The following is a 25,381-nucleotide window of genomic DNA, read 5'->3' as shown; positions in this document are numbered from 1 at the left end:
AGAACCATTAGTCTGTGATTAATGTACTTAACTTCTTTTTCTTTATGTAGCCGCTTATTGTACTCCCATCAATGCATCACAATAGGAGGGCATTCATGTGGAGAATCACTTAATGATATGCATGATAAGCAATCCCTGACTTAGAATTTGGATGGAAATCGTTTAACTGAGTTAATGAAATGATCATCTGAAATGATTCTCTGTCTGTCTTTCCTTCTCGTTGAAGACATGACGATGGATGAAGTCCGAGAGTTTGAACGAGCAACTCAGGAAGCCACCAACAAGAAGATCGGGATTTTCCCACCCGCAATATCTATCTCTAGCATTTCCATGCCTTCTTCAACCCGCAGCGCTCCGTCTAGTGCCCCATCAACTCCTCTCTCCACAGATGCTCCTGAATTCCTAACAGTTCCCAAAGACCGGCCTCGGAAAAAGTCCGCTCCAGAAACTCTCACTCTTCCAGACCTAGGGAAAAAAACCCTTTAAACCCCCCCAGCATGTTTCCTCCTGATAAGCCATGTCTACCACAGCAAGAGTGACGTAACTTCATTTCTACAAAGGTCATGGTGGTTTGTTGGTTGTTTTTTTGCTTAACAGAATCTTACTGGTGTGGAAAGGTTACTTCTTTTCTCAGACTTGATCCTTCAAACCTTCAGAGAAGTGCATGCAAGAGAACATAGTTTATATATTCCTAATGTAGTGTTTCAAGCCATATGGTGTGTCTTACTGGCAAATAATGAAATAGTCTGAGGGGAACCCTACGAAAGAAAAGAAATCGTTCTGTAGCAGCGTTCAACCTACAAATTCTCATCTAGGTCATAGCATTTATAATTAGGAGTAGGTGTATAGTAAAGCTGCCAAGGACTCATGAGGCAAATTAGCGCCAACTAGAACGCAGGGTTAACAGGAAACGAACCTTCCCATTTTCTTCTTTTATAGCTGATTTTAAAACCGTTCCTACACTCAGGCTTCTCCTGTATATTCATAAACCTTTGACCTGTAACTCGTTGTACTTGAACACCAACAGCAACCGCTCAGATTCACATTCTGCTTAATATGACTCAGGATTTGGGGCCTAGCTAACAAACATAAAACTTTTCAAACCTAAAATACCACTGTATCCAAGCCCCAATTGTAATTAATTATACTGACTTTGAGGCCATTGAACTATTTCTATCTTGCACAGAATTTGTAAAAGAAACCACCTGTTTCTTGTAGATAATGTATTTTAATAGCTCTCCCCTGTCCTTTTGTGATCTCTTTAGTCTGTATTGGTGTTCATCAATGGTGTTCCATGTGTAAAATTGAAAAAAGCAGCTAAATTGAGCCAGTTGAGAAGCAAAACCAATGAATTCTGTCCTGTCTTCACTGGAAGAAGGGTGGTAGTTACGCTGTAAGACCTTGAATGTAAAGGGAAGAAAATATGAGACTCCCTTTTCTTTCCTGCCTCGCTTCTTCCCTAAACAGCACAGTCTCCTCTAACAGAAAGCTGGTTCCAGGCTTTACTGTCATCTCTAGGGAAGGGCTGAACAAAACCAGTCACTTCAAGAAGGAAATGAGTGCTGGGGCCGCTCAGGCCGCGCAGGGTGAGGTTAAGGAAACACAAGTGCTGTGCCTGCTCTGCATGTGAAATCTCTCTTCAGTCTCAGGAACTCGCATGTGGAAAAGGATGTTTCCCAGTAGGGAGGTGTGGACTGTTGAAGGAGGAGAAAAATAAGTGGCAAAAGTGGTCTCTTCTTTCCTTCCTTTTCAAAATGTAAGCTCAGTGAGAAACTTGGCCCGCTGACCCCGTTCGGGGTGCTTTGTTCTCTTTCATACGCGTTGCTGTCTGTTGAGTGCTGGCGGTGTCTGTCTCCTGGTAGCTGTAGTAGGCGTTGAATAAGCCGCTGTTCAATGCCAGTGAATGATCCCGTTACCTGAATCATATCATCAAAGTGGGTGATATTTGGTACCACCAGTGACATGATACATGGATTTAAAAACAAAATGTAAAAAAAGAGAGTCCTGCGGAGCTGAGCTATCGTGGAATATTGAACAATGTTTGGGGATGGCCTCTCGCCTGGACGGGGCATTTGTGCCGCCTTCTCAGCACAGTGCTGTGATTGCACTGGCTGAAATGCACTGAACTTCTCAACGGCTGCAGATCCAATAGACGTTATGTCAAATGTGTGATTTTATAGGGTAGTTTTAGTAGCAGGAGAGGTAACTCCACTGCCAGCCTGCACTGAAAACAAGTGTATATTTGTTTGATAGTTAAAATCCTCTCGCTAGCAAACTGCGGGAGCTCTTGGTTGGCTGTGCGCTGACTTGAGGCGTTCTCCCGCTTACTGTCCATGTTTTGCTTTGCTTTGCTTCTCAGAGCGGGTAATTCTGTGTGATTAGCAAACAAATGGGTGATGATTTGTTTGTTTAAAAAGAAGCTGCTGTAATGATGCAAACAAAACGTTCCTACATAAGTTTATGATTTCAGCTTAAAAAGTGTGCAGATTAAGTATTCATGGTTATAACTGGTCTAATCTTTTTCTTATTATTTATTTAGTAGCAAGATTGGAACACTGGCAGAGAGGATAAACCTTTGAAAACATAAAACATGGTTTGGCTGTTTTTTCAGTTCCTGAATTTGGCCTATGTAGAAATAGTCTGGGTCCGCTCCACCTGAAAGTCTATTTTTCAATGAATTTTTTCATTGCTCAGCCCAAGTCATAATGTCCTTATGCTTACATATTATTGTTTCTATATACATTTTGACATCTGGGTTTGACACAGTCATACCTTTACTCCTATTCAACGGATTGATTTTCAATCCCTTGCAGATATATTGATTATCATCTTAAGGTGTGGGGATAAGGCATGTATGAAAATTATTAACACACCTGAATAGGACACGTCTTAGTAGCTGTGTGACAGAGATGTAGGAGAAAGACGCTGATGGTGTAATGGAAGAATGATGCTGCTTAATGCTGCCACAGCCCTTCCACCTTCTCAGGATTACCAGATTTATTGACCAAACAGCCTGAACTCAGCATTGGCCACAAGGATCATGATCCCGTTGCCTCCGTATTGCTTCCTAGTGAAGGCAAAGAAAAAGATCAGTGAGGTGTTGTTGCTTTGCATAAGAAATAGCCCAGGTTTTCAGGGCCTGTGTAAACAGCCTCTGCTGTGTCCTGCTTTGCTTTCCCCATCAGTCATCACCCATTTGGTCAGTATGATCTTTAAGTATCTTTTTCTGTTGGTTGGGTTTTGTTTGCTTTTTAAGGTATGGTAACTTTTTCTAGAATATTCCCAGCAAACACACACACACACACACACACAAAAACCCACACAAAATTAAACTAAAAGGAAGGTCTGAATATTTTAGTGTAACATCTTGAGGCAAAGGGTTGTTTTCATTCCCGATTTTGTCGCAGAGCTTTCTGTTGGATTTTCAAACGTGTTTATTAGGAGGAAAACAGAGAACGTTTTGCAGGTGTTCATCGCTGCTCTTGCAAAAGTGAAGTCTGTGATGATTTGGTGAGCGCATCTCAGAGGCTGGTGCCAGCAGCAGAGCTGAACAGGCACAATGGCCGTGTGCATCTCTGCCGCGGGGACTGACCAACTACGCGATGCGGCTGTGCCAGAGCTCCACGAGGAAAGTTTCATCAAGGACAATACAGTCCGGAGCAAATAATGCGATTGTTTCGTTTGACTGTCTATTAAAACCTCCTCCCAGCTTTGCTCAAACTTTTATGTGTTTCGTATAGAACAATCATTACAAAATAGCTGGCAATTCATTGCAGTCTTCAGAAGGGTCGATCTGATAAATTTAAAAAGGAAAGAATCCGTAGAGACTATGAGGAGCAGCACATTCCCGAAACACATACGCAACAGGATTTCTTTTGAATGTAATGTTCGATTTTGTAAACGACTGGATAAATCCTATGGAAAGAAACTATTTGACCTTATTCTTTGGCTTTTTTGATTATTCTGGAAGGTGATTTTGTGACATCTAGTAGCCAGTTTGCATTAATTGCTGCTGTAGAGATTTTGAAATGGAAATATTTGTTCCTTGAATTTTAGTTCGTAACAAGACCGCTGTATTTTGTTAAAACTGCTTTGAAGCTTGCTGCACTATAACCTCAAAACAATGTGCTGTCATTTGAAATAAGCCAAATGTATATGCTTTTTATGAATTAGTGAGTGCAGTAAGAGAGAATTCATTATCTTGTCAATAGGAGCTTTTCTGTTTCCATTGTTTGGACTTGGTTTTATATATGTAAGTTAAAATTGCTAAATAAGTCTAACAATGTTTTGCTTTAAATGAACAGCATGGTCATTGAATTACAATCTCCCGTAGTTTTGTGGTGTCACTAGAACAGGTTTCATTGTTTTATTTCATTTCCGTGATAATTCCACGTGAGACTGATTGTCCAGTAATTCAGTTCTTTATATAGAGCGATGATGGCTACATTAGGCAATACATCCCCACCATCAAAAAAGGACCAATTTTTGAGAAGCTTTGCACGTTCAATAATGCAAGGCTCAGCAGGAGAATTTGATTGTCATATTTCTCATTCATATCACCTAGTTTCTGATTTTTCCAAGTTATTTATTATTTTTAATATTGTATTTTTCCTTGCATTGTGTTGTAAATAAACTACCAACAATTATTCTTTACAATTGTGGCTGTTATCTCTTACTCCATTAACATTTCCACGCCCAGCTCTGCAAGTCACTTCCTCAAAATTAAAAAGCACAAAGAACTGGCTTCCTATGGATAACTTAAGCTTTAAATATCTACTAGGTTTAAGTGTTCCTCACCTTTTTAAAGATTTTATCAGGACAGGTGCCCATGGGTCTGGTGTTCGCCCATTCAGGTGTAAATGCCCACTTGGTTGACAAGGAGGATTTTCAGCAGGGGGGCAGGGTTTGGCAACCCAGTGGTGCAGTAAATACTGGAAAAGAGACCACTGCAAACCTCTCCGGAGGCAAGAATCCTCCATCCCTTGGCTACAAGTAATTTCAGTTTAGTCAACAGGAATTTCACATGAACAATGATTCTTTACACTTTCAAGCAGAGGTTTACTCCACAGAAATAAAGCTTTCTCTGCACCAGAAAAATGGAGCTCAGCATAAAAAACGCTTCACGGCAGGGTAGGACAGGACGCAAGGAACAAACAGCAGCCTAGAAAATGTTTAAGGTAGAAATCACTCAGGATTGAGACAGAAACCGTGAGGCCCTGCGTGACCGCGGGTCTGCCGTGATGGACTCTGCTGGCTTCGCTGCCTGAAGATGCTGTTGCGGGAGCGCTGGGGCCACGGCCAGTGGGGCTGGAGGGGTTTTGTCACCAGCGTGGGTTGTGACTGTTGTAACTGTCCACCGGGAGGTGATGTTATGGCTGGATTCTCCAGCAAGCAGGTGTGACAGCGGCAAGACCCCCAAAATTACCCAGCTGGACACGTGTTCTCTAACAGCGGTGGAGAATAGAATTTTAGAATATTTAAAATATTCAGAACGCGTAGTATTTGTAGGTCCTTTGCAAACGGCAGCTGGCAAAGCCTCCTTACACCCTCAGGGGACTGGCAGCGCCGGTGTGGCAGAGCTCGGACACACGACAGAGCGCAACAGGTCGCGACACGAAGCTTCCCCGTCGCGGGGAACGTCCCGCGGCGCCCGGAAACTCCCGAACGGCCTCGGCTGTTTCCGCCACTCCACCCCGCGCCGGGTCACGCCGCGGCCAAGTCTCGCGAGAGGTGGCCGCTCGCCAAGATGGCGGCGCTGTGCGAGAGCTTCACGCTGTGCGGTTTGGGTCCCGGTGCCGGTGTCGGCCTCGGCGGCGGCCTCCTGGCGCTGGAGCCGGGCCCCGAGCCCGACCACGTCCTGCTCACCGACCGCGGCAGGACGGCCACTCTCTTTAAGGTAACGGCCCGGCCCAACGCCGGCCGCGGGGGGCGTCGCTGCGGCCGACGGGCGGCCCCGGCCTGTGGGAGGGTCCCCGCGCAGCGCCGGGCCGGAAAGCGGCGTGTCCCGGCTGGGCCCCGCTGTCACCGGCTGGGCCCCGCTGTCCCTTGGTCCCGCCTGGCCTTGCTCACCTGCGCTCTGCCAGTGTCAGCTTAGGCGGTCGCTTTTGAGTTTCTTCTTCTGCTGGTTTTCTCCGTTCCACGGAGACTCCCGTCCCGAAGCTGCAGGGTACGGAACGTTTCCTCACGGTTGCCGGCGTTTTGTCTGGCTGCCAGTTCTGTGCCAAGCGCCTTCCTGTTGGCAGGAGGGTAAAAGATTTTAATTTGCAGCACTTTAAACTGAAAGGATGTTCTGCTGTCTTAACCTATGCCTGTGTTTCATAGACTATAATAAGAAAGTATTTGGATTTATATCTTTAATTGCCTCTCCTATTAATGAGGCAGGGGGTTCTATCTTAGTGGCGTCATGATACAACCAACCTCCTTTGGGTCGTTTGGTCGCCCTGCCAAGACCACATGCAGAACATAAACATGCAGGTAAATATGCCCAATGCAGCTCTAGACTGAGCAGCCACGTGGAAATTGTACATAGTGTGAGTTTAGGCAATAAACATTGTTGCTCTTGGTCTCAATAACTGACATTGGAAAAGGAAAAGTGTGATTCTGTGCATGACCGTGTTAGTGAGTAATGTGTCTTCACCTGGGAAAAGCCTTGCATCGTTCCTGTGCTATATGGCATAAGTCCATCTGACTATTACAGCTCCAAGTTACTTCTTATGTGAAAACAAACAATTTATAATTAGAGTTGTTTTGCGTTATTCTGAAATTTTTAGTGTTAAGGTCATAAACAGAAATGCTCAGGCAGAAGGTCTGAGTATAGCAGTTTCCATATTTCGGTGTTACTGAAATCAGATGTGGCCACCTTGCATTTCCTTTCTGTCTTGAGAAAAATCCCAAAAGTGTACCATGGCATGTACTAATTACAATGTCTTCCGACCCCTCTAGGTTTCAGATCAGAAGCCCCTCGGTTGTTGGTCAGTTAAACACAGGCAGATTATCACGTGTCCAGTCGTATGCAACTTTGAAACTCATGAATACGTAGCTGTTCATGATGACAAGGTGAGATGCTCTTATATTTTCTCAAAGGAAAAAAAGGATGTAGTGAGTCCTCTGAGTGAATGGACATAGGGAAGAAATCAGCAGTGCTGGATGTTTCAGTGATGTGCAGTTTGTGTGCTGAGAAATCTCTATCTTACTGTGCTTAAAAACTGATGCTTCTCTTAAAGGTTTTAAGAATATGGAAGAATGAAGATATTAACTTGGACAAAGTATTTAAAGCAACGGTGAGTCTCTTGCTTATGTTCACTTTTATCTTAACATTTTGAGTGCTGGTGGAGGGGAGAGATGCTAATTTTCCTAGTTACACTTCAGCCAACCATCGTCTTAACTTGTGCTTCATGATGTTCTGGAGTGCTGCAAGGAATCTACTGGGGCTAAGAGACCTGAACATCAAAGTATTACTCTTAAAGTTATTCAAATCCCAAGTCCAAAGTTTCTAAGGACTTTCTTTAAAGGCGGTGAATTATGTTCAAATATAGATTGTTCTGGTGGATGTGTTAAAGAACACTTCATGTTATGCTGGGCAGCAGTTGTTTGTACTCCTGACCCTCAATTATGTGTTTTTGACGTGATTCAGAAATGTGATGCTCATTTGGCTTTCCTGGCTTTTGTTGGGTATTGATTTGCGATATTCACAGCATTTCAGAAAATGGGCAACTACTAGGTCTACGTTATTAGAAATCTTACAGGTTCATCACTCTTCTGTGTCCTGGTGTACCATAACTGATACTTACTTACTGAAAACACTTAAAAAAATCACAGATAAAACATGTGGCTTTCGAAGTAATGTACTGAAGAACACAGAAGTATTTTTTCTCTGCAGCTTTCAGCTGATGTGTACAGAATACATTCACTACCCAACGGAGGGCCAGTGGTGCTGTTCAAAGGAGGTGGTGTTCGGACTTTAGATGTCCTTCTGGAAGCCCCACAACAAGAAATTGAAAACATTATCTCAGATGAAGTCATCAAGTAAGTGACACAGGTTTACGAAGCTTCTGCTCAGAGGAATTGGTGATGGAAGTTGTTCCCTTTTTTGAGGAGGTAGGGGAGAAATGTGAAGACTGAGGGCTTGCGGCCTCAGTTGTTTTTTTGCAACACTTTGTTTTTCAAATCTTGAAATTATTTATATGGCTATCCTAAAAATAAGAGACTGCCTAAGGAATAGTGATATAACTTTAGGTATAGACCTCACATTTAGAAGACATTCATACAGCTTTCTGCTTTTAGGTGGAGTGAAGCTTTCATGGAAGGTCAACAACATGTCTTAATGTTCGCTACCGAGAAAGTGAGTTGAATACTTTTTTAAAAAACTTTCATAGCAGCTAATCTAACTTCTTTTTCTAAAATCCATCACCTGTTTCATTGGATTTTAAGAGATTTTAGTGAAATCATTATCCTGATTTAATCCATATCCTGTATATGTATTTTTTCTGATAGAACACTTGAATTAAAGTTGTGGTGATTTCAGGGCTGAGGAGTCTGGCTCCTAGAAATTCAGAGAGCAATTAAGATTAAATACAGTAGATGATTGCATGACTCTTCGTTGCCCTCAAATACTTTTTCATTGTGAAGAACTTAAATAGAATTTGTTTTTTTAAAAAAAAGTGAATCTGTCTCTGTGCAAATGCTTCTTCCTGTGAATCCTTTTGTTTCATCAAATTAGAATTTGCTTTGCATGCTTGAGCCTGCAGACTTTTCTGAATTAGGCTGCATGTCCTGTAGAAAACACAAATCCCTAATTTTGCTCAACGTTCAAAATTAAGTAGTACGAATAGCTGAATTTCTGTTACCTCTTCTTTGTGTAAATTAAAGGAAAACTGTATTTTCTTTTTTGTTTTAGGATGGAGATTTCTTTGTCTATGTACAGAAACTTAAGACAAATAGTCTACACAAATATAAACTTGAACAACAGGAATTATCTAAGCCAACGGGTTTCACAGCATATATAAAAAATCGAATTATCACACTTCTGTGTTTGTGTAAGTTATAGTTTCTATTGTGATGTGGTAATAAAGCAAAGAATTGTATGGAAGGACATAGAATGCTGATATTTATGAATGACTGTTTATAGCTCTTTAAACTTTCTAAAGCAGCTGGTGGTAGAAGTAGTGATTAAATTTTCCTGATATTTTAGTGGCTGCAAAGGTTAACTGTTCCTAAATGTTATGACTTGTAACTTGCAGCTCTTGTGCTAGCTAAACTTTTATTTTACTCTTTTGCATCATAATGCAAAATGTCCTTTGGATATCCTGTATTATTTCTTCTTTCAGCACTCACTGGATTTTGTTTTCTTTGAATGTCTTCTTGCCATGTTGTATTAAATAGGTTTTCCACAACAACAGATTATAAAAGCATCATTGCTTTTTTTTGACAGATTCCAATGACTCTGTGTACAAGGTTCAGGTACCTCTGCAGCAAAATACTGAAGACGAACAGCAAACTTTACCCACGTCACTGCTGCTGAACCTTTCAGTATCTGGAAGTGTTCTAAAAGCAACATCATTCGTTGTTCTCGATAAAGATCATGTCGCAGTATTAGGAAGTCTGGCTGCATCCGGTGACGAATCCAAAGGTAACTTGAAAAATCAGATTTGCTTGAGATGTAACCAGATGACTTAATTCCTAATGTTGAACACATTACTAACTAAGCTCTTTTGCAACAGTTATGTCTATTTCCTCAAGTGGTTTTAACTGGAAGTGACAAAGGCAAAAGTAGCATTTATGTTGCTTTTTGGGTTTTAAATGTCTCTCTCTTAATTCCCCAGAGTGCCTAACGATCTGGAATACAAAATTTCAGACGTTGCAGACTTCAAAGGAACTTCCCCTGGGAACCAGTGGACAGGTAAGCTCAGCGTTTAATTTGTGATCCATAACCTTTGCGCATTTGGCGTGATAGCAGAAGAGGCTGGGGGGCTTCAGAGTTCTGCTTCTGTCTGGAAGAGCAGTGAGCGCCAACTTGTGAAACAAAATTAATATTGACCAGCTGATGAGCAATTTTTGTCAGAATATTTAGCAGGAGGATGGTGGCCTATGGTAATTTCTTTGACAAGTCAGTATCTTCTTACTTCTGATGCTCCCGATTATTTGGTGAGAATGAAGTAGTTAATTAAATGGAAGAGCCAGCCAGTATCTGTTCTGTTCAGTTTGCAATTGACAGCCTAAATAATCCCTGCATCTCAAGATGTTCAGGTGTCAATTAATGACAAGTAAACTGACACCTAAGTAATAAATGTATCAGTGAAATTGAACAGCTGACTGGTTTTGTCTTAACATTGCACAAGAGGGAATTTAAAAAAATAAAAGTATCAAGTGCACTTAAAGCAGCTGCTGTACTTGAAGGCATCCCTGGAAATACTCAACTGAACACTTCTTGTTTCAGTATTTAAAATCAGCAGTTAATGAGTGTCTGCTAGTGAGTGTTAAACCTACCAAAATAGTTTAAAATAATCTAATTGCTGACTTTTAGTTGAATTTTGTAGTAAGTAGTTAAACATCGGCCTGTGCAGGAACACTCGGCTCTGCTCATCTCCTCATGATTGACATGGTTTAATATTTTGCAGTTGTGGTGTTATGAGGAAAAATTTTTTTTTACTCATGGGAAAGTGCTGACAGTGATGATGTACAAGTGTGAAACGGCATCCTTGGCAGCGGCCGTGGGAAAGCTCAAGGACCGTCAAACCCCTGGTAAGAATATTTATGAATACAGTGAAGTATCACAGAATGTTAGGGGTTGGAACCTGGGGTTGTTCCTGCCCAGATTCAAGACTCTACGTTTTCCCTTGTTCTATTTCATTAAATTTCCCCTGCCCAACTCTCCAGCCTGTCCAGGTCTCTGATGGCAGCACAGCCTCTGGCGTGTCAGCCACTCCTCCCAGCTTGGTGTCATCAGCAAACTTGCTGATAGTGCACTCTATTCCCTTGTCCAAATCATTGATGAATATATTGAATAATACCGGCCCTAGTACTGCCCCCTGAGGCACTGCACCAGATCCAGGCCTCAACTGGACTCTGCCCATTGACCACAACTCTCTGGCTTCTTCCCTTCAGCCAGTTCACAGTCACCTCACTACCCGCTCATCCAGACCGCACTCCCTCAGTTTAGCTGTGAGGATGCTGTGGGTGTATTGGTGTACAGGCGTTTCAGATTTCACCCCAGGGGTATGGGAGGCCTCCCAGCCTTCATGAACTCTAGAGTGATGCCCTACTGATGCAAGCCCAGCTACAGCCCCATCCCCCTTCGAGTCTAGTTGAAAGATCTCCAAATGAGCCCTGCTAATTCCTGTCCCAAATATCTCATAAACAGAAAACTTCTGAAATGATATAAAAGTTATTTTAATACTCTCCTATAAAGTTAATTGAATCTAACAAGCTTCAAGTAGCATAATACTGTATTCTGCTCCTAGCTGTTAAATTTACTGTTGCTGAGAACACTGAAGAACACAGATGTCTGAATTTATTGTGGTTTCACTTAAGCCGGGTGGTCATTCAATACTGGATTTACTGGGAATACTGGAATGCAAGCAATGAATACTGAAAAGAAAATTAAGTGCTCTCTCCAATAAATTATTTTCAAATAGTTTGATTAGATGGGACAATGTCAAACCTTAGTTTGTAACCTTTAGTTTAAAATTGTGCTGCCATAATGTCTTCAATTTTGCACTGCACTAGTAAAATGCTGTTGCAAGTCATGCTCACAGTAAAATGTGTAATAACTTATTTCTCTTCCTATCAGAGACTAAATGGAGAAACAGTATGTGAAAAGGGTCATAAAATTAACTGCTGCCGAGATAAAACTGGAAACTTTCGTAGCATAAAATGACTTGGATTATACTTTAGAAAATACCTATTAGTGTAAGAAATTGATGTAGTATTCATACTTTAATAAATGTGCTTTGAGTGTTACCTTCATATAGTTTCACTTTTGTGTTCACAGATGTGTCTTCATTCGTAGACTGGAACACCCTTGGAGATGAAGAGCTGGTGGCTTCCCCTGAGTCCCAGCCATCTGTAGCTCTAAAATCTGAGTCCAAAATGACGGTATGTTAGCTGAGGAGCACATGAGGTTTGGGGGTTGTTTCTCATCTCTTCTCCATGCTGCTACCTTTAGGTGTCGTAGCAGAAGGAAATTTCACTTTGCGTTCGTCACTCATTGTTTCTAACACTGTTTCTGTACTTGGACCACCCAGTTACTAATTGTAATACGTTCAGCAAGTCGACACATTAAGTTCCAAGTTTTCTTGACTCAAGTCCTTAAATATATACCATCTTTTTGGAGCTGAATAATAATGTCTTGTTTTTCTTCATAATAGTTAAGATCAAAAAGGAACACTGTTGCTAAGGTACAGCCAGATACCTTATCAGTTGGGCAGCACTTACTAAAGCTAAAAGTAAGTAAACCAAAATAGTGGTTTAGACACTCATAGAATATTCTAGTTGTCTCTTAAGCTGGTATTTTCTTCCATGTCCTCTTGCATGTATCAGGTTGACAAAGCTGCCTGAAACAGGTGGTTGGAGGCTGATATCATTATCATTATCATAATATTTATTTATTATTATTGTGCTAGAATAGTATTTGGACATGATTGAATTTAAGCTTTGTCTAGAACTGTACAATACAGGACTTTTAATAGCTGAGAATTCCACTGCAAATATAGCACTAAGCTGTTTAGTTCCTGTGTAAAATTTGCAGCCAGTGTTGTGATAAACTTTAAATTACATCCCTTCCTGTGTGAACGTACCTAGAGTTCAGCTCTGGCTGGACATCTTGGTGATGTTACTGAAGTAACAAGTAAATAATACCTGAACAGTTATTAAAATAAAGTGCTGACCTGAGTTCAGAATGAGTGGTTACCCTCTTTTGGCTCTTCCGTGATTTAGAAAGGCTAATAAAGCACAGACTGGTGAGGGGGTTTTGTAACTTTTTAGCTTGAATTCCAAAATAAGTCTGTTTCTACTTGGTCTGATTAGTAACAGTACAGTTCTCAAACCTGTGCCTTGCACTTCTGAGTTGCGGAGTATTTGTCATTTTCAGGACGTCTCTACAACTGTATTTGAAGAGGAATTGAGACAATTGATGTCAAAAGCACAGATTCCAGATTTCCAAGCTACCATTGGATGTGTAGTAACTGCCCTTGTAAACAGATGTAAAACAAATCCAAAGTACTACCCTCAGAATTTGCTGCTACAGATAGTCCAAACCCGAGACTTGTCTTACAGGTGATGATTCTGCATTTTTTACTTGTAGGGACTAATCTTTAAGAATTAAAAAAAATTAAAAAAAATAGAAATCCAGTTCTTTATAAAGCACTCTAGAGTTATCAAAATTTGCTATCAAAGGTGCTTATGCTTATTTTCTGATTAAGCTGATGCTTCCCAGATGGTTTTTTGTTTAAAACAGCATTAGTACTTCTGCATTAGTTGTCAACGTAGTTTTCAGTGGGTGTGAACTATGCAGCCTATTCTTTTTGTATTCTTACAGTTTGTGTCCAGATTTAATGGCTGTTGCTTTGGAGAAAAAAGATGTGCATCTCTTACAAATCTGCTTACAACGGTTTCCAGATATTCCTGAAGAAATTACTTATGCTTGCTTGCAAGTATTTTTAAGGTAGGTTGGAATTACTCCTTTTTTTTTTTTCTTTTTCCGTCATCAAACCAAGCCCCTTAATAAAACATTGTGTGTTGCTAAGAGTGGCTTTAATTTTATAGATGAGCAATTAATACTGTGCATGAAATTCTTAATTCTGAGTACAGTGTATGTTGCAGTCTTGCAGACTGACAAAAATTTTACAAGATGTCTGTTGCGTATGTTAATTCTAATAATACAATAACTTAAATTTTTGGAATAAAAAACCAGTACATATATTGTTCAAGGTTAATAATAGCAAAATATTAAACATGTTCTTGTAGCCTTAATTCGTTCTGCAAGATTCTATATTTTAGTATATATTTCTGCTTTTCTAGCAAGCTTCAAAGAGACCATAGTGTGCACTACTGTTGAGTTGATGGCATTGCTGATTTTAAAGCTAATAATTAAGAGTATTAAATGTCTGGAATTTTCTTCTACAGCATTAGTGAAGCTTGTCTTCAAAGAACAGACGTGAGTCTAGAATCTATAACCAGTTACATTGATACTGAATTTGACAATAAAGAAGTTAAGACAGAAATTGTAGAAAATGGTTTCAATGCAGAGCTGGAACAAGACATCTGTGATTCCAAAAGCCCAGAGGAAACCCATGTGCCGACCGATGGTGAATCCTGCCCCGTTGGACTGCAGAAGGCAGCATTGTTGTATCCTCTGTGTTTTAGTGCAGGAAAGTGTGTGCATTATACGTGATGTGAATGTTTAGTATTACTCAAAGACATCCATTCTGTTATTGATGAAAATTTCTGAGAAGTTCTGATTAAAGAAGTTCCCACTCAGTAGAAAAATATTTAGAATATAAATACAAAAAACTTTTAGAAAGCACGTACACCAATTTAAACTATATTATTGCTAAAGTGTAATACAACTTTGTTAGAGAGAAAATAGCATCAGTGATTTTGATGTTTGCCTGTTGAAACACATGAGTTAATTACATGTTTGCAGTAAACGGAACTGTTCAAGCCAACTGTATGGTGATATTTCAGGTGCTGTGTGTATTTCATGACAGAAATAAGGGAGATTCACAGAGCTGAAACAGGGCCTCACTTACAGAACCTGGAGAAATATTTTAATTAGAATTCACTTCAGTTTATAGAAACTGTTATTTTTTTCCTGCAGTTTTATTTCCTTAATAGTACTGCACAGAAATGCTGTTCTCCGTTCGGCTTACAGTGAAACATTTATTCTGCCTCATTTGAAAAACCTTCCAGCGCAGCAAGCTGTTGTAAGTATGTTAAAAAGTTTAACAATCCATATTATTCTGGGGGGAGGGCAAGGGAAGAGAGTGTATCAGTTGTACCAGAAACTTGCCATGCTTGCTGGAGTCTGAATCACAAATGCAGGAAAATGAAATTAAGATGCTTAATAAGATTTAATGTTAACGAATGTCACATTTTTCCACAGAACTTCTAGTAATTTTTGCAGGCCTTGCTTATTTTAGAAAGTGTAAGAAACTGAGTGAGAATTTTCAAACATCTGCAATAGGTTGTGTAGGACAACCATAAAACTTACTTTTAATGCATACTACACAAGCATCTATGTTGCTTAAAAAAAAAAAATCCTTATGAGCATTACTGTGTGCAGGACAAAACTCCTTGGTGTATTGAATGTTTGTCCTTTAAAAATATTCTGATTTCCTACTTTTAGCTGTTTCTCAGGTATTTATACTACCTGTATGTGAAATGCAGTGAAAAAATTAATACTGCTCTGCCCGGAACACAGTCTCCAACTATAAATCAGGTGAGAAGCTGATTCTAAGAGTTCTACTTCCTTCGGTTTCTGTGATGTGTAACTTAGCAAGTAGTTGAGATTATCTAAAATGAACGGAGATCTATATTCATTCCATAAAATATTGTCTGTTAATATTACCTGTATCAAGTCAGATGTAACACAACACTTCACTATCAGAAAATAAATATACTGCATGAAAATATGAAAGCGTGCATTTTACATTAGAAGATAATGTTTCAGAGTTTAGCTTTTAAAGCAAAATATGTGGCATTTACATGTTGTAAAGTGTAAGCATGCTTTTCTTGTTTGTCTTCAGATCATGGATTGGATGTGCCTGTTACTTGATGCTCACTTCACAGTTATGGTGATGCTACCAGAAGCAAAAGAGTTGCTTTCAAAGCTGCATAAATTTGTGAGAGCCCAAGTAAGTTGCATCTTCTGGGATAATTATTTCATTTTAGTATAGATTTAGAATATGGATGTTAAGAAGGTCAGGGCAGCAGACAACAAAAAGTGAGACAGTAAATCAGATAATGTCTGTTCTGTGTATGCTCCTGTCTGAGCGTGAAATGGGAGTTGCATCTCTTGTTTTGATTTCAAAAGCTGCTGTATTTGCTTGGTATAATTATCTGAAACAGTGCACAACCACAGCTAGTCCCGCAGTATAATGATGTATGAAAATTAAAATTTACTTTACTGTAAATATGTGTTTTCTTGCTTTTAGGTACGATTCTACTCTGAACTCAACAAGATTGAAGGAAGTTTGCACGAATTACAAAGACTAAACCACCAGAAAGACTGTCAGACATACTCCATTGAAGTACTGGAACTTATTTGAATTTGAAATGAATTATTAACAACTTTATTTTTTGTTGATTCCTTTTATGATGAGGATGTTTTAGCACTCCATATTGGGGATGTGAAAAGTTTTTTTTCTACACAGTTACTCTGTAGCTACATGGGAGTTGTAAGTTTGAAACTTGGGTATTAAAAGCTCTCATTTGGACTGGATGGGAAGCTGGATGTTTGCTTATATTTTCATGTATAATTTTGATGCACAATCATAAGAACATCCTAAAATACCACATGATTCTTTCCAAAGACTAAGACTGGCTTTAGTTAGTCTACAGCTGACCTCTAGTCTAACATTGTTCAGTAACACCTTGATGTCTCATAAATGTACATGCAACTGATTCTAGAGCTGAATACTTAAATTCAATGCCTTATACATGTTATGGAATAATTCGGAGGGAAGAACTGGACAAAAGCAGCTCAATAATTTAAGCAAGAGTATATGCTTCCTTGTTAATAATGCCATCCAGCTGTAGGTTCTCCATTTTTTTCCCTAACCCTTGGAGAAAGGAACCCATCTAGAAAAGAGCTTGGAACAAACAGGCTATTCATCGTCTCCAAAGTCCCTTTTGAAAGGAGCCTTTCTCTCTATCTGTCTTGAGTATGGAGGCAGTGTAGGGCCTCCTACCAAAAATTCCTCTTCCTCCTGTATTCAGTTCACTTCTAAACATGTTCATTTAACTCTCTCAAAATAGGAACTTCAAGTTCCTAATGGAGATATGTCTTGGGAGTGGAGTATAAAGCTGTAAATGGGGTTAGGCAATGTTGTCTGCTGGTGTTGCTCTGTCTGTATCGTACTGTGTCTAGAACATGGCTCTGAGCCTGTGCTGCTGCAACGCCAAATGCGAAAGAGATGCAGATAAAAAGCTGGGCGTAAGAGTGAAAATTGGGCTGAACCCTGCTGCCTGGTGCCATTGTTGCATGCTCGACACTGTGGCAGGTTTATGGGTTTAATGAGGTTCTCCGCCCGAGCAACAAGTTAATGAACAAAAGGCACTTCATAAATTACTGTAGAAGAATGCAAATTAAATTACACATTGGACATACAGCTGGCATGCTTGTGGCATGACCAGTATTGGGTTTTACATCACACCGAAGCATAACCAAGGGACTGAGAGAAAATGAAAATGCGAATGCACTTCTTTGCTAATGATAAGACTTAGGACCTGGGATCCTAAAGCTGTTTCAGCAATTAAAAGAAGGCTGGTTGTAAGAAATGCAAGATATTTGGGTGCCCTGGGCCAGCTTTGGGTTTGTTCTGCTTTTGCTCAGGAAACTGATACCCTGAATTCAAATGGTGGCAGGTGGCATTAGAAACCCAGCAGTGGTTTTTGGAGATTTTAAGCTCTTTAGCAGCTCTGGAAAATGGGAAAACGAGGGAATACAAAAGACATGAAGCCCATCTCTTTTTTGCAGTGGTCCAGTAAATTGCAGACGCAGCAGTTCAGATAAAGTGGATGGACAAAAATGCAAATGGCGGGGCTGTCTGTGATCTCCTCAGTTTCTTTTGCTTTACACCCACCCTGGCTCGGTAGCAGTGAGCTGAGGGTTTTAATTTCTCCATAATGGGTCACGATTTAAAACACCAAGAGCTGAATGCAGCGGTGCCTGGCAGTGGGGGCAACCGCCTCAGCGCGGTGAAGGAGGGAAACGGCTCCTGAGGGGAGAGCCGGTGCCTCTGGGTTTGGCGGGCGGAGGGCAGCGCAGAGCCCGCTGTCGCCTACCTGCGTTCACAGGTGTCCCCTGCAGCCGTGGGACCGGGAGCTGGGGGGTGGCAGTCCGGGGGGGCTCCCCTGAGGAGCGGGTCGAGCTGCGGGACAGGAGCGGTACCGGGCGCCGCCGCTCAGGTGTGAGGAGACGGTGAGTGCGAGCGGGGCGCGCGGGCACCTCAGCCGTGAGGGGAACCTCGTGGTGGGCGGCGCTGGCGGGACAGCGCCTGGTGACAGGTGGCGGTGAGCTGGGGACACACACGCCGTGTGGCGGCGGGGGGAAGGCGGCAAAGAGAGAGCAGAGGGAGCGGCGGTGGGGTTAGCAGGGGCCGGGGGGGCGCGGAGCCGCCCCAGCGCGCCAGCTCCAACATGGCTCTTGGCGGGCGGCAGCGGTGGCGCCCCCTGGCGGCGGCTGGCGGGCGCGGCCGGTCACGTGAGGCGCTCGGGGCCTGCTGCCGCCGCCGCTTCCCCCAGTCAGAGCGGAGCGAGCCGAGGCAGAGACGAAGAAACAAGATGGCGGCCGGTGGCGATCCGGAGCGGGACGCCGGCAATTCGGATTGAGCCCTCGGCCCTCACAGCTCCGGCGGCCCCCCTCCCCGGCCCGGATCCCTCGCAGGGGAGGGAGCTTTCCCGTAGCCGCCTGTCCGGACTCCGAGCGCCCTCCCGAGCCTTCCTTCCCCCTCCCTTCCCCCCTCGGCCAGCGCCCAGAGATGCGGGGCCGGCGAGGCAGGCCGCCCAAGCAGCAGCAGCCGGCGGCGGGCACCGCTCAGGCGAGCTCCCCGGCTCCGCCCGCCCCGGCGGGCCCCATCGGGGGGCTGAGGTCCCGGCAGCGGGGCAGCAGCCGCGGCAGGTGGGCGACCTCGGCCCAGGCGGAGACGGCGGGGCCCAAGGCGAAGGGAGCCGCGGCTGCCCAGGCCTCTTCCCCCGCCACCGCCTCCCCCAGGGGGGGCAGCAAGAGGAAGGGAGGCAGCGGCGGCAGCAGCACCCCTGGTGGGGGAGGCAGCAGCGGTAAGGGCAGGGGCAGGGCCGGGGCTGGAGGAGCAGGGGGAGGAGGCGGAGGAGGCAGCTGCAACAGCCAAGGCAGGGCTGCCTCGTCCAGGAGGAGCATCAGCAAAGTGGTGTACGATGATCATGAGAGCGAAGAGGAGGAGGAGAGCATGGTGTCCGAGGAGGAAGAGGAGGGAGACCCCGAGGATAACCAGGACTCCGAGGAGGAAGAGGAAGAGGAGATAATGGAGGAGGAGGACGACGACGACTCCGACTACCCCGAGGAGATGGAGGATGAAGACGATGCCAGTTATTGCACTGAGAGCAGCTTCAGGAGCCACAGCACCTACAGCAGCACCCCAGGTAGAGCGTCAGGGGGATGAACTAAAACAAGTCGAGGGCCCCCCTACGTGTTCCCTCTAGGTTTGCAAATACAGTCCGCACGCATTCTTCCTCCCGTGCGTGTGTGAGGGATGCCCGCAAGCACTCACAGGGAGAGGGGTCTGCACGTTAACGACCGGCAGCCCCACGGATGCGGAGCATCTGAAGGAGCATTAGGAGATGCTCACAAACACATGAAGGGAGGGCGGGCAGTACATGCTATTAACAAGGGGATGCTTTGCAAATATGCATGAAGATTCTGGTGACTGCAGAAATGCACGTTGCAACAATGTCAAAAGTGTGGGGGGCATTCACTTCATATTTAAAAACCGAGATGCATGCCTTGCAAAGAGGTCCAACCAAGATGCATGCCTTGCAAAGAGGTCCTTTCAAATATATACAGGAAAGGATGGCTTGTGCTTGCAAATATAACTTGATGTTAAAAGGAAGGGAAGCACATGCAACTCGAAGTGGCTTAAAAAAAAAAAAGAGCACTGAAAATTTTCAGGCTCTTGAAGTCGGAGGGATAACTGGATTCAGCATTTATTGGCTTTAAGACAAAACTAGCTTTACAAGGAGGAAAATAAGGTGCATTGTTCAAAATGGAGATTGCATTGTTATAGTTTGGAGAAAAGTGCACAGGGCCTCATTGCAAGGGTGTAAACCTAGTTTTAGTTAAACACAAAGATTAAAAGGTGGAGGTTGGGTCAAAAGTCTTGGTTTGAAATACTGCATTTACCTTAAGGTATGGCAACCTTTAAAACTCATATTGGGGTTAAAACTTGTTAAACATCATTGTGATTGTATTTTTAACCTCTAGTGGCAAATCTGGGCTCAGATTTTAAGGCCTGCACTTCTGTTTGTCCTTAATTAGTTAATTAACCATGTGGATTTCAAGCTTTAAAAATTCTTTATTGAAACTTAAGGACTTTGGATTTATTTTAGTTCATTCCAGAATTGAGTTCAAGTTTAGGATTTCTTTTTTCTCAAGTCTCTGAACCAGGAGAGTCGTTAAACTTAGGGATAACCTAAGAGTGTTTCCCGAGTTGGGCTGCAGGATAACAGCCACTGCTGTTGTGAAAGTATTTGGCCAGTTTGGAAGGGGGGAGGAACAGGTTGTTAGTGTAAATGCATTGCATCTTCATTAAAAAAGGAGTGTAGTTTTGAGTAGTTAGCTAATGATTTTTAAAAGGTGGAACTTTAAAAAGTCCAACTTTTAAAAGCGGCTACTAAACGTGTCATTTGTTTTTATTTGGGTGAGTTAATGGTATCAGCTCCTTATGTGACTTCATGATAGTGATTTTTAAAATTGTGTCTGTAGGTCTGTTTTATTTTTTAAACCTGTATCCATATGCTCAGAAAGTGAATCAGAATAAGTACATGCCTTAGTAAATTAATTTAATTTAGAGAGAACTTTTTTTTAAGGTGTTAGTTACCTGTTGCAGGGATGTCCTCCTATCAAATTGAATTCTTAAAAAAATTATTACTTTAAAAATTGGCGTCTGGCTTCTCAGAAGAAAAAATATTTGAAAGTACTCTCTTGACTTTTAACCCTTCATTTTCTGATTAGTTGTGGTAACTTTAATTTTTATTAGTTTTTTTGGCGGTGCTTTTGTCCAGGAATACTTTTATTATGTTAATTGGCTAGGTCAGGAAAATACTTTTTACATGAGCATCCAGGTTTAAAATGAGTTCTACAGAGTATGGGTGTATTCAGTCTTTGAAATGTACTTAAGCGTTCTGGCAAATAACAAGATACCTCTGTGTGCATTGTTGTGCAAGTGTAGACAGGTTTTATGTGGTATTTAGGTGTATCAGAAACCATTTTGCTAATTTATATGTTGATTTCTCTCTTGGTCAGGGTAATTTCAGTTAATTTTTTAAAGCTAAGTTTAAGTGTAATAATTTTCATCCTTATGTTCTGGGTTTTTTTTCTTTAAATACTGACTTTTGATAGTTAAAACATCTGTGTTGTTATTTTGGCAATTTACTAGCTGTTCTAATCAGTTCAGTATTTGCCCAAAGGTCTCCCTCCCTCTTTCCCTCTCTCCCAGACATGCTGTTGCCCTTTTGCAAAGAAAGTCGGAACTTCTCATTCCATCAGCTCAGTCTCTGTCTTTTTTTTTTTTCTGCTGAACAGATATCTACATTGTGAGCACTGCCAGGCAGTGGTGGCACTAATTGAAATCTTACTCTTATCATAATCCAGGAAGAGATACTTGACATTAGAACAGCACTAACAGGCAAGGAGAAGATTCACCCAACCTCAATATCTTTTTATCTGACAGTGACCAGTGCAGAGTGTGAAGAACAGGGGAGACAGGCAGCGATTTACCTTCGGAGTTCCCTCACGGACCCCGGTGCTCTGTGACTCAGGTGCATGCGGGGCCAGAATTGGAATTTAGCTATGTTTAGATACAGGCTTTTTTCTTTCATACATTTGTCTTCAAACCATACAAATTGTAATACACAGTGACAGAGTTCCTGTGGTTAACTGGAGGGCTTGAGGGAGTGTCTCCTCCATTGTTTTAAACTGGCCCCTAGCACAATTGTGGGGTGCCTGCTTGGTTTTTTGTTTGTTTTTTCCTGCTAGAGATGCTGAGCGATCCCTTCCCTACTTGTCTTCCCTCAGTCACCTGCAACCTGAATTATTACCGCTCTCAGGATGTAGTCTTGGGGGCTGAAGAGTTTATTTTTTGAGAGCAGGGCATTGAAAAATTGCAATCCAAATCAAACTCTCCTACTAATCAAGGTTTTGCACATAAATCACATCCGCTTAAATGGGTGACAGACTTCTTAGAGTTTTTTAGGACTTAGATTGAACAATGAATTAAAAGATCCCAGTGCAGTGTCTCTAGCCAAGAAATGCTCAATTTTTGGGCTCTGCTGGGGCATTTACAATGTATCTTGAACCTGGATGTAGGGCTACTCTTTTTTACTGTATTATTATTCAAGTATTTAAAGAAGCAAAATCTTGAAAATGGTAAAATGCGTTTGATATAATGCTTAATAATGGTACAGTGAAAGTTTATTGTGTGAATACGTATGATGTTTATCATTGCATTTACTTCTGCGGGACAGACTCTTGGTAGAGGGATTTTGTAAGCGTGTGTAATGTCCCTTCTCACTTATACCTCTGTGTCCCCAGAAGGGAGATGTATTTTTTGGATGGGTATCCTATATACCTTGTATCACTAAACATTTTTGCTATCACCTGTCCACTCCAAGTTATACTTCAGGCTTGTCACAATTGCTTTATAGGTAACAAGTATTTTCTGCATGTCACAGAATTTTAGAAAAGGATTTAATCAAGATGCTTAGAAGTCCTTCCTTTTGTTTCTTCATTTCCTTCTTCAAAAACTAGGAAAACTAGCCTTAGAAAGAGCTATACATCTAGATTTTGACCAAGATAATAATCATCAGTCTATCTAACAAGCAAATCCACAACGGTGGAGTCGTGAGCCAAAAGATTTGTCTTAAAGTGCATTAAATACATTCTTTAGATGGATTTTGCTAGTCTGAATATTTGCAGTGGTTGACCATTGCTTCTGTTAACCAGTAGTTCACCAGTGTGCCTTTGTCTTCTGAGTGACGGAATTTAACTGGAAACAAGGTGCTGCATCTTGTTTGTCTGTAGTAATTTTCTATCTTAACACATTTTCATGCTCCTTAAGAACTGTTAAAGTGGAGACATTGAGATAGGACAGTAAGATAGGCAGCTGCTTTTGTCTGTCTGTGCCATGATTTACCACCTTCCCACACATCTCACCTGGGGTACCCTGTTCTCTAAATTAAATCTGGCACACTCGTATTTTACCGTTTAGTAATCTGAACTTTGATTTGTACTCTAGAGGAATTGTCGCTAGTTCATCATGCCAGTCGTGAAAAATGTCGAAGATGAATCCCAGCAAAGAAATTGCATAGAAGGCCAAAGGAGTAAATCTGGGGCTGATTCTGCTGTATTGATGTGCAAATTTGCAGTTATCTGAAGAGAGCATTTGTCACTTAGTCATCTTTCTAAGAAGCCCCATTATCAGAGTGTGTTGTAAAAGGTAGAATAATTTAATGTGTTGCAGTTGAGTTTATTGTGCAAACTTTTTTTTAATAGGTGTGCAATAGAATTCGGTACCTGACAGTTGTATTGCACAGGACTGGTATAAGGTGAATAAATGTGCATTTTAGTAGATTGAGGCTGGTCTCTGCTATCAGTTACAGCTTATCCTGAGTGTCCCCGACTAAGAAATTGTCTACCAGAACGGTCCAGAAAATTGTTGTATTAGTGCTACTTTTTTCTTCCTTCCCTCTGGTCTGGCTTGTAGGCACAAAAGGGCTGTTACTCTGAGTACTTCTCAGAATGACAATGTGGGATCTTATCTGCTGCTTGACCTGCATTAGTTATCCAAATGTTCAAGTGATGCCACGGAACATGCGAGTTTGTATTTCCGGCTCCTGCTGGGGGTGTACTCATGGCCATAATGGTGAGAAATGAAATTCTTAATGGAAAACCAGTAGAGAACATTGGTTGGATTTAGAAGTCTGCTACTATTAGCATATAGTATTAGTATATAGTCTTCAACTGTTTTGAATATTGGGTTATATTTTAAGTTTAATCTGGTTTGTGGTTGGTTTGTTTTCTTCTTTCCCGACAAAATAAATACATTTGGGTGAGGTACAATTGTTGCAGAGCAATATTCAAATTGGAGCTGCACTTATAAGTAGTTACAAATGCATCTTACTCTTTCAGAATTTTTTTCTGGAATAGATTATTTGACTTGTAGATATTAGAAATATGTTTATTGTCATGTTGGCATTTTTGAAAGGAAAAAAAGTGTTTTGTGTAAGTCAAAGCCTTTAATTTTGGCCCAACCCAAGAAAAAATATTTAGATTTTTCTATTTTAGTGCTGCTTTTCATAATATATTCTTATTTTATGTTAAACTGATTTTACTGCTTTTTCTTCCTTGGTATAAGCTGAGCAAATGCTCTCCCAAGAGGTTGACTTTTAATTAAGGAACCAGTTTGGATATTGCTGTGATAAACATGTAGCTATATCCAGTTTATGCATTCTGGTCTGGAAAAAAAAATGTTCTCTTATGCATTTTCATCAACTATTTTCAGTTTTCTCAGTGATACCTGAGGAGAACTTGTGTGTTGCTGTACATTCTCATCTGAGACTTGCATAGTGCAAAGTAGTAACATGAGACAGGGACTCTCTATTTCTTGTGTGTTTATTAGAACCAAAGAAAAGTGGGACAGTCCTGGGGAGTTTGGGAGGGTCACCAAAAGTCAAAATTTCCTGCAGGAAGGAATAACTAAGGAGTACTCCTGCTTTTGGGACATCACATAACCACCAATGGGTCTCTATGTTGAGAAGTTTCTGTAGTGACTCATGATCTGGAAAACAAAACCAACCCAGTTCTGTTTTACTAAACATGAACTTTTATCTTAAGAGTAGTGTAGTTAGACTTGACTTGTGGAACTTGAAGCCAAAAAATAATCTCTTATTGGGGTAAAATGGGAAGTCTTTTCACTTGCTGGGGTCAATTTTGTGGAGTGTTCCTTCATAGGGTTTGTTGTTCATTTTTTACCCCTCCTGTGCCAGACTCCTGAAATATCTGAAACTCCTCTGTCTTGTCTTTTCTCTCCCCTATTCTCTATCAAGTTTATCCTCTTCACTGCAGCTGAGAACCGGAATTCTTAAGCTGGAGCCTTAGTGCCCAAGTGGTGAGAAAGGGAAGGTTTTTAGGGAAGAGAAATGAGACCATTTGCAAACTAATCGAGAAATGCTGGAACCGGTGTTTATTTTTTAGGTCATGCTGGTGCAAGTACCACTTTGGCCCCATTTAAACAAGACAGTGGCTCTGGCAGAGTATTAGTTATGTAGGACCAAACACTAGAACATGACTTGAAATCCGTTGGCCTGAAAGGCCGTGTTAAGTAGTGGTGTACATCTGGAGTGAAGGGATGTGGAACATAAGTAACACGAGGCAAAACTGGATTTTTGGGGTTTTTGTTAGGCTACGTGT

At 41.6% G+C, this 25,381-nt stretch overlaps 3 protein-coding genes across 21 annotated transcripts in view; all 3 read left to right on the top strand.

Moving 5' to 3' along the window:
• PITPNC1 (phosphatidylinositol transfer protein cytoplasmic 1) overlaps positions 1-4,656 on the top strand; it is a 41,235-nt gene extending 36,579 nt beyond the window's left edge. For 2 of the 3 annotated variants that reach the window (XM_065034968.1, XM_065034967.1), the window contains one exon: positions 227-4,656. In XM_065034968.1, coding sequence (XP_064891040.1) covers positions 227-232 — 6 coding nt within the window. In that variant the 3' untranslated portion in view covers positions 233-4,656. The remainder of the gene's footprint in view (positions 1-226) is intronic. The other variant, XM_065034969.1, reaches the window with a different exon arrangement.
• Positions 4,657-5,710: 1,054 nt separating this feature from the next.
• Positions 5,711-16,438, top strand: NOL11 (nucleolar protein 11). Its single transcript, XM_065034964.1, has 18 exons — positions 5,711-5,896; positions 6,943-7,056; positions 7,224-7,280; positions 7,880-8,025; positions 8,284-8,341; positions 8,897-9,035; positions 9,431-9,628; positions 9,822-9,898; positions 10,617-10,740; positions 11,990-12,093; positions 12,366-12,443; positions 13,088-13,272; positions 13,535-13,660; positions 14,122-14,343; positions 14,843-14,921; positions 15,344-15,436; positions 15,744-15,851; positions 16,152-16,438. The coding sequence occupies exons 1-18, from the start codon at positions 5,747-5,749 to the stop codon at positions 16,263-16,265; spliced, it is 2,172 nt and encodes a 723-aa protein (XP_064891036.1). The 5' UTR covers positions 5,711-5,746; the 3' UTR covers positions 16,266-16,438.
• A 2,015-nt stretch (positions 16,439-18,453) lies between these two features.
• The window catches only part of BPTF (bromodomain PHD finger transcription factor), a 47,779-nt gene continuing 40,851 nt past the window's right edge, over positions 18,454-25,381 (top strand). For 16 of the 17 annotated variants that reach the window (XM_065034947.1, XM_065034945.1, XM_065034939.1 and 13 more), the window contains exon 1: positions 18,478-19,338. In XM_065034947.1, coding sequence (XP_064891019.1) covers positions 18,699-19,338 — 640 coding nt within the window. In that variant the 5' untranslated portion in view covers positions 18,478-18,698. Of the gene's footprint in view, positions 19,339-25,381 lie in introns of all 17 variants that reach the window. The other variant, XM_065034949.1, reaches the window with a different exon arrangement.

This window comes from Columba livia, chromosome 18 (assembly GCF_036013475.1).
Source record: "Columba livia isolate bColLiv1 breed racing homer chromosome 18, bColLiv1.pat.W.v2, whole genome shotgun sequence".
In the NCBI taxonomy this organism is placed as follows: Eukaryota; Metazoa; Chordata; class Aves; order Columbiformes; family Columbidae; genus Columba; species Columba livia.
This window is presented reverse-complemented; position numbering and strand designations above follow the sequence as displayed.

Excerpts from the sequence above, each read along its gene's own strand:
- NOL11 (XM_065034964.1), top strand. The coding sequence starts at position 5,747 with ATGGCGGCGCTGTGCGAGAGCTTCACGCTGTGCGGTTTGGGTCCCGGT. Across the intron at positions 10,741-11,989 it reads CAAGGACCGTCAAACCCCTG|ATGTGTCTTCATTCGTAGAC; the intron begins GTAAGAATATTT and ends TTGTGTTCACAG. Across the intron at positions 14,922-15,343 it reads TTCCAGCGCAGCAAGCTGTT|CTGTTTCTCAGGTATTTATA; the intron begins GTAAGTATGTTA and ends TCCTACTTTTAG.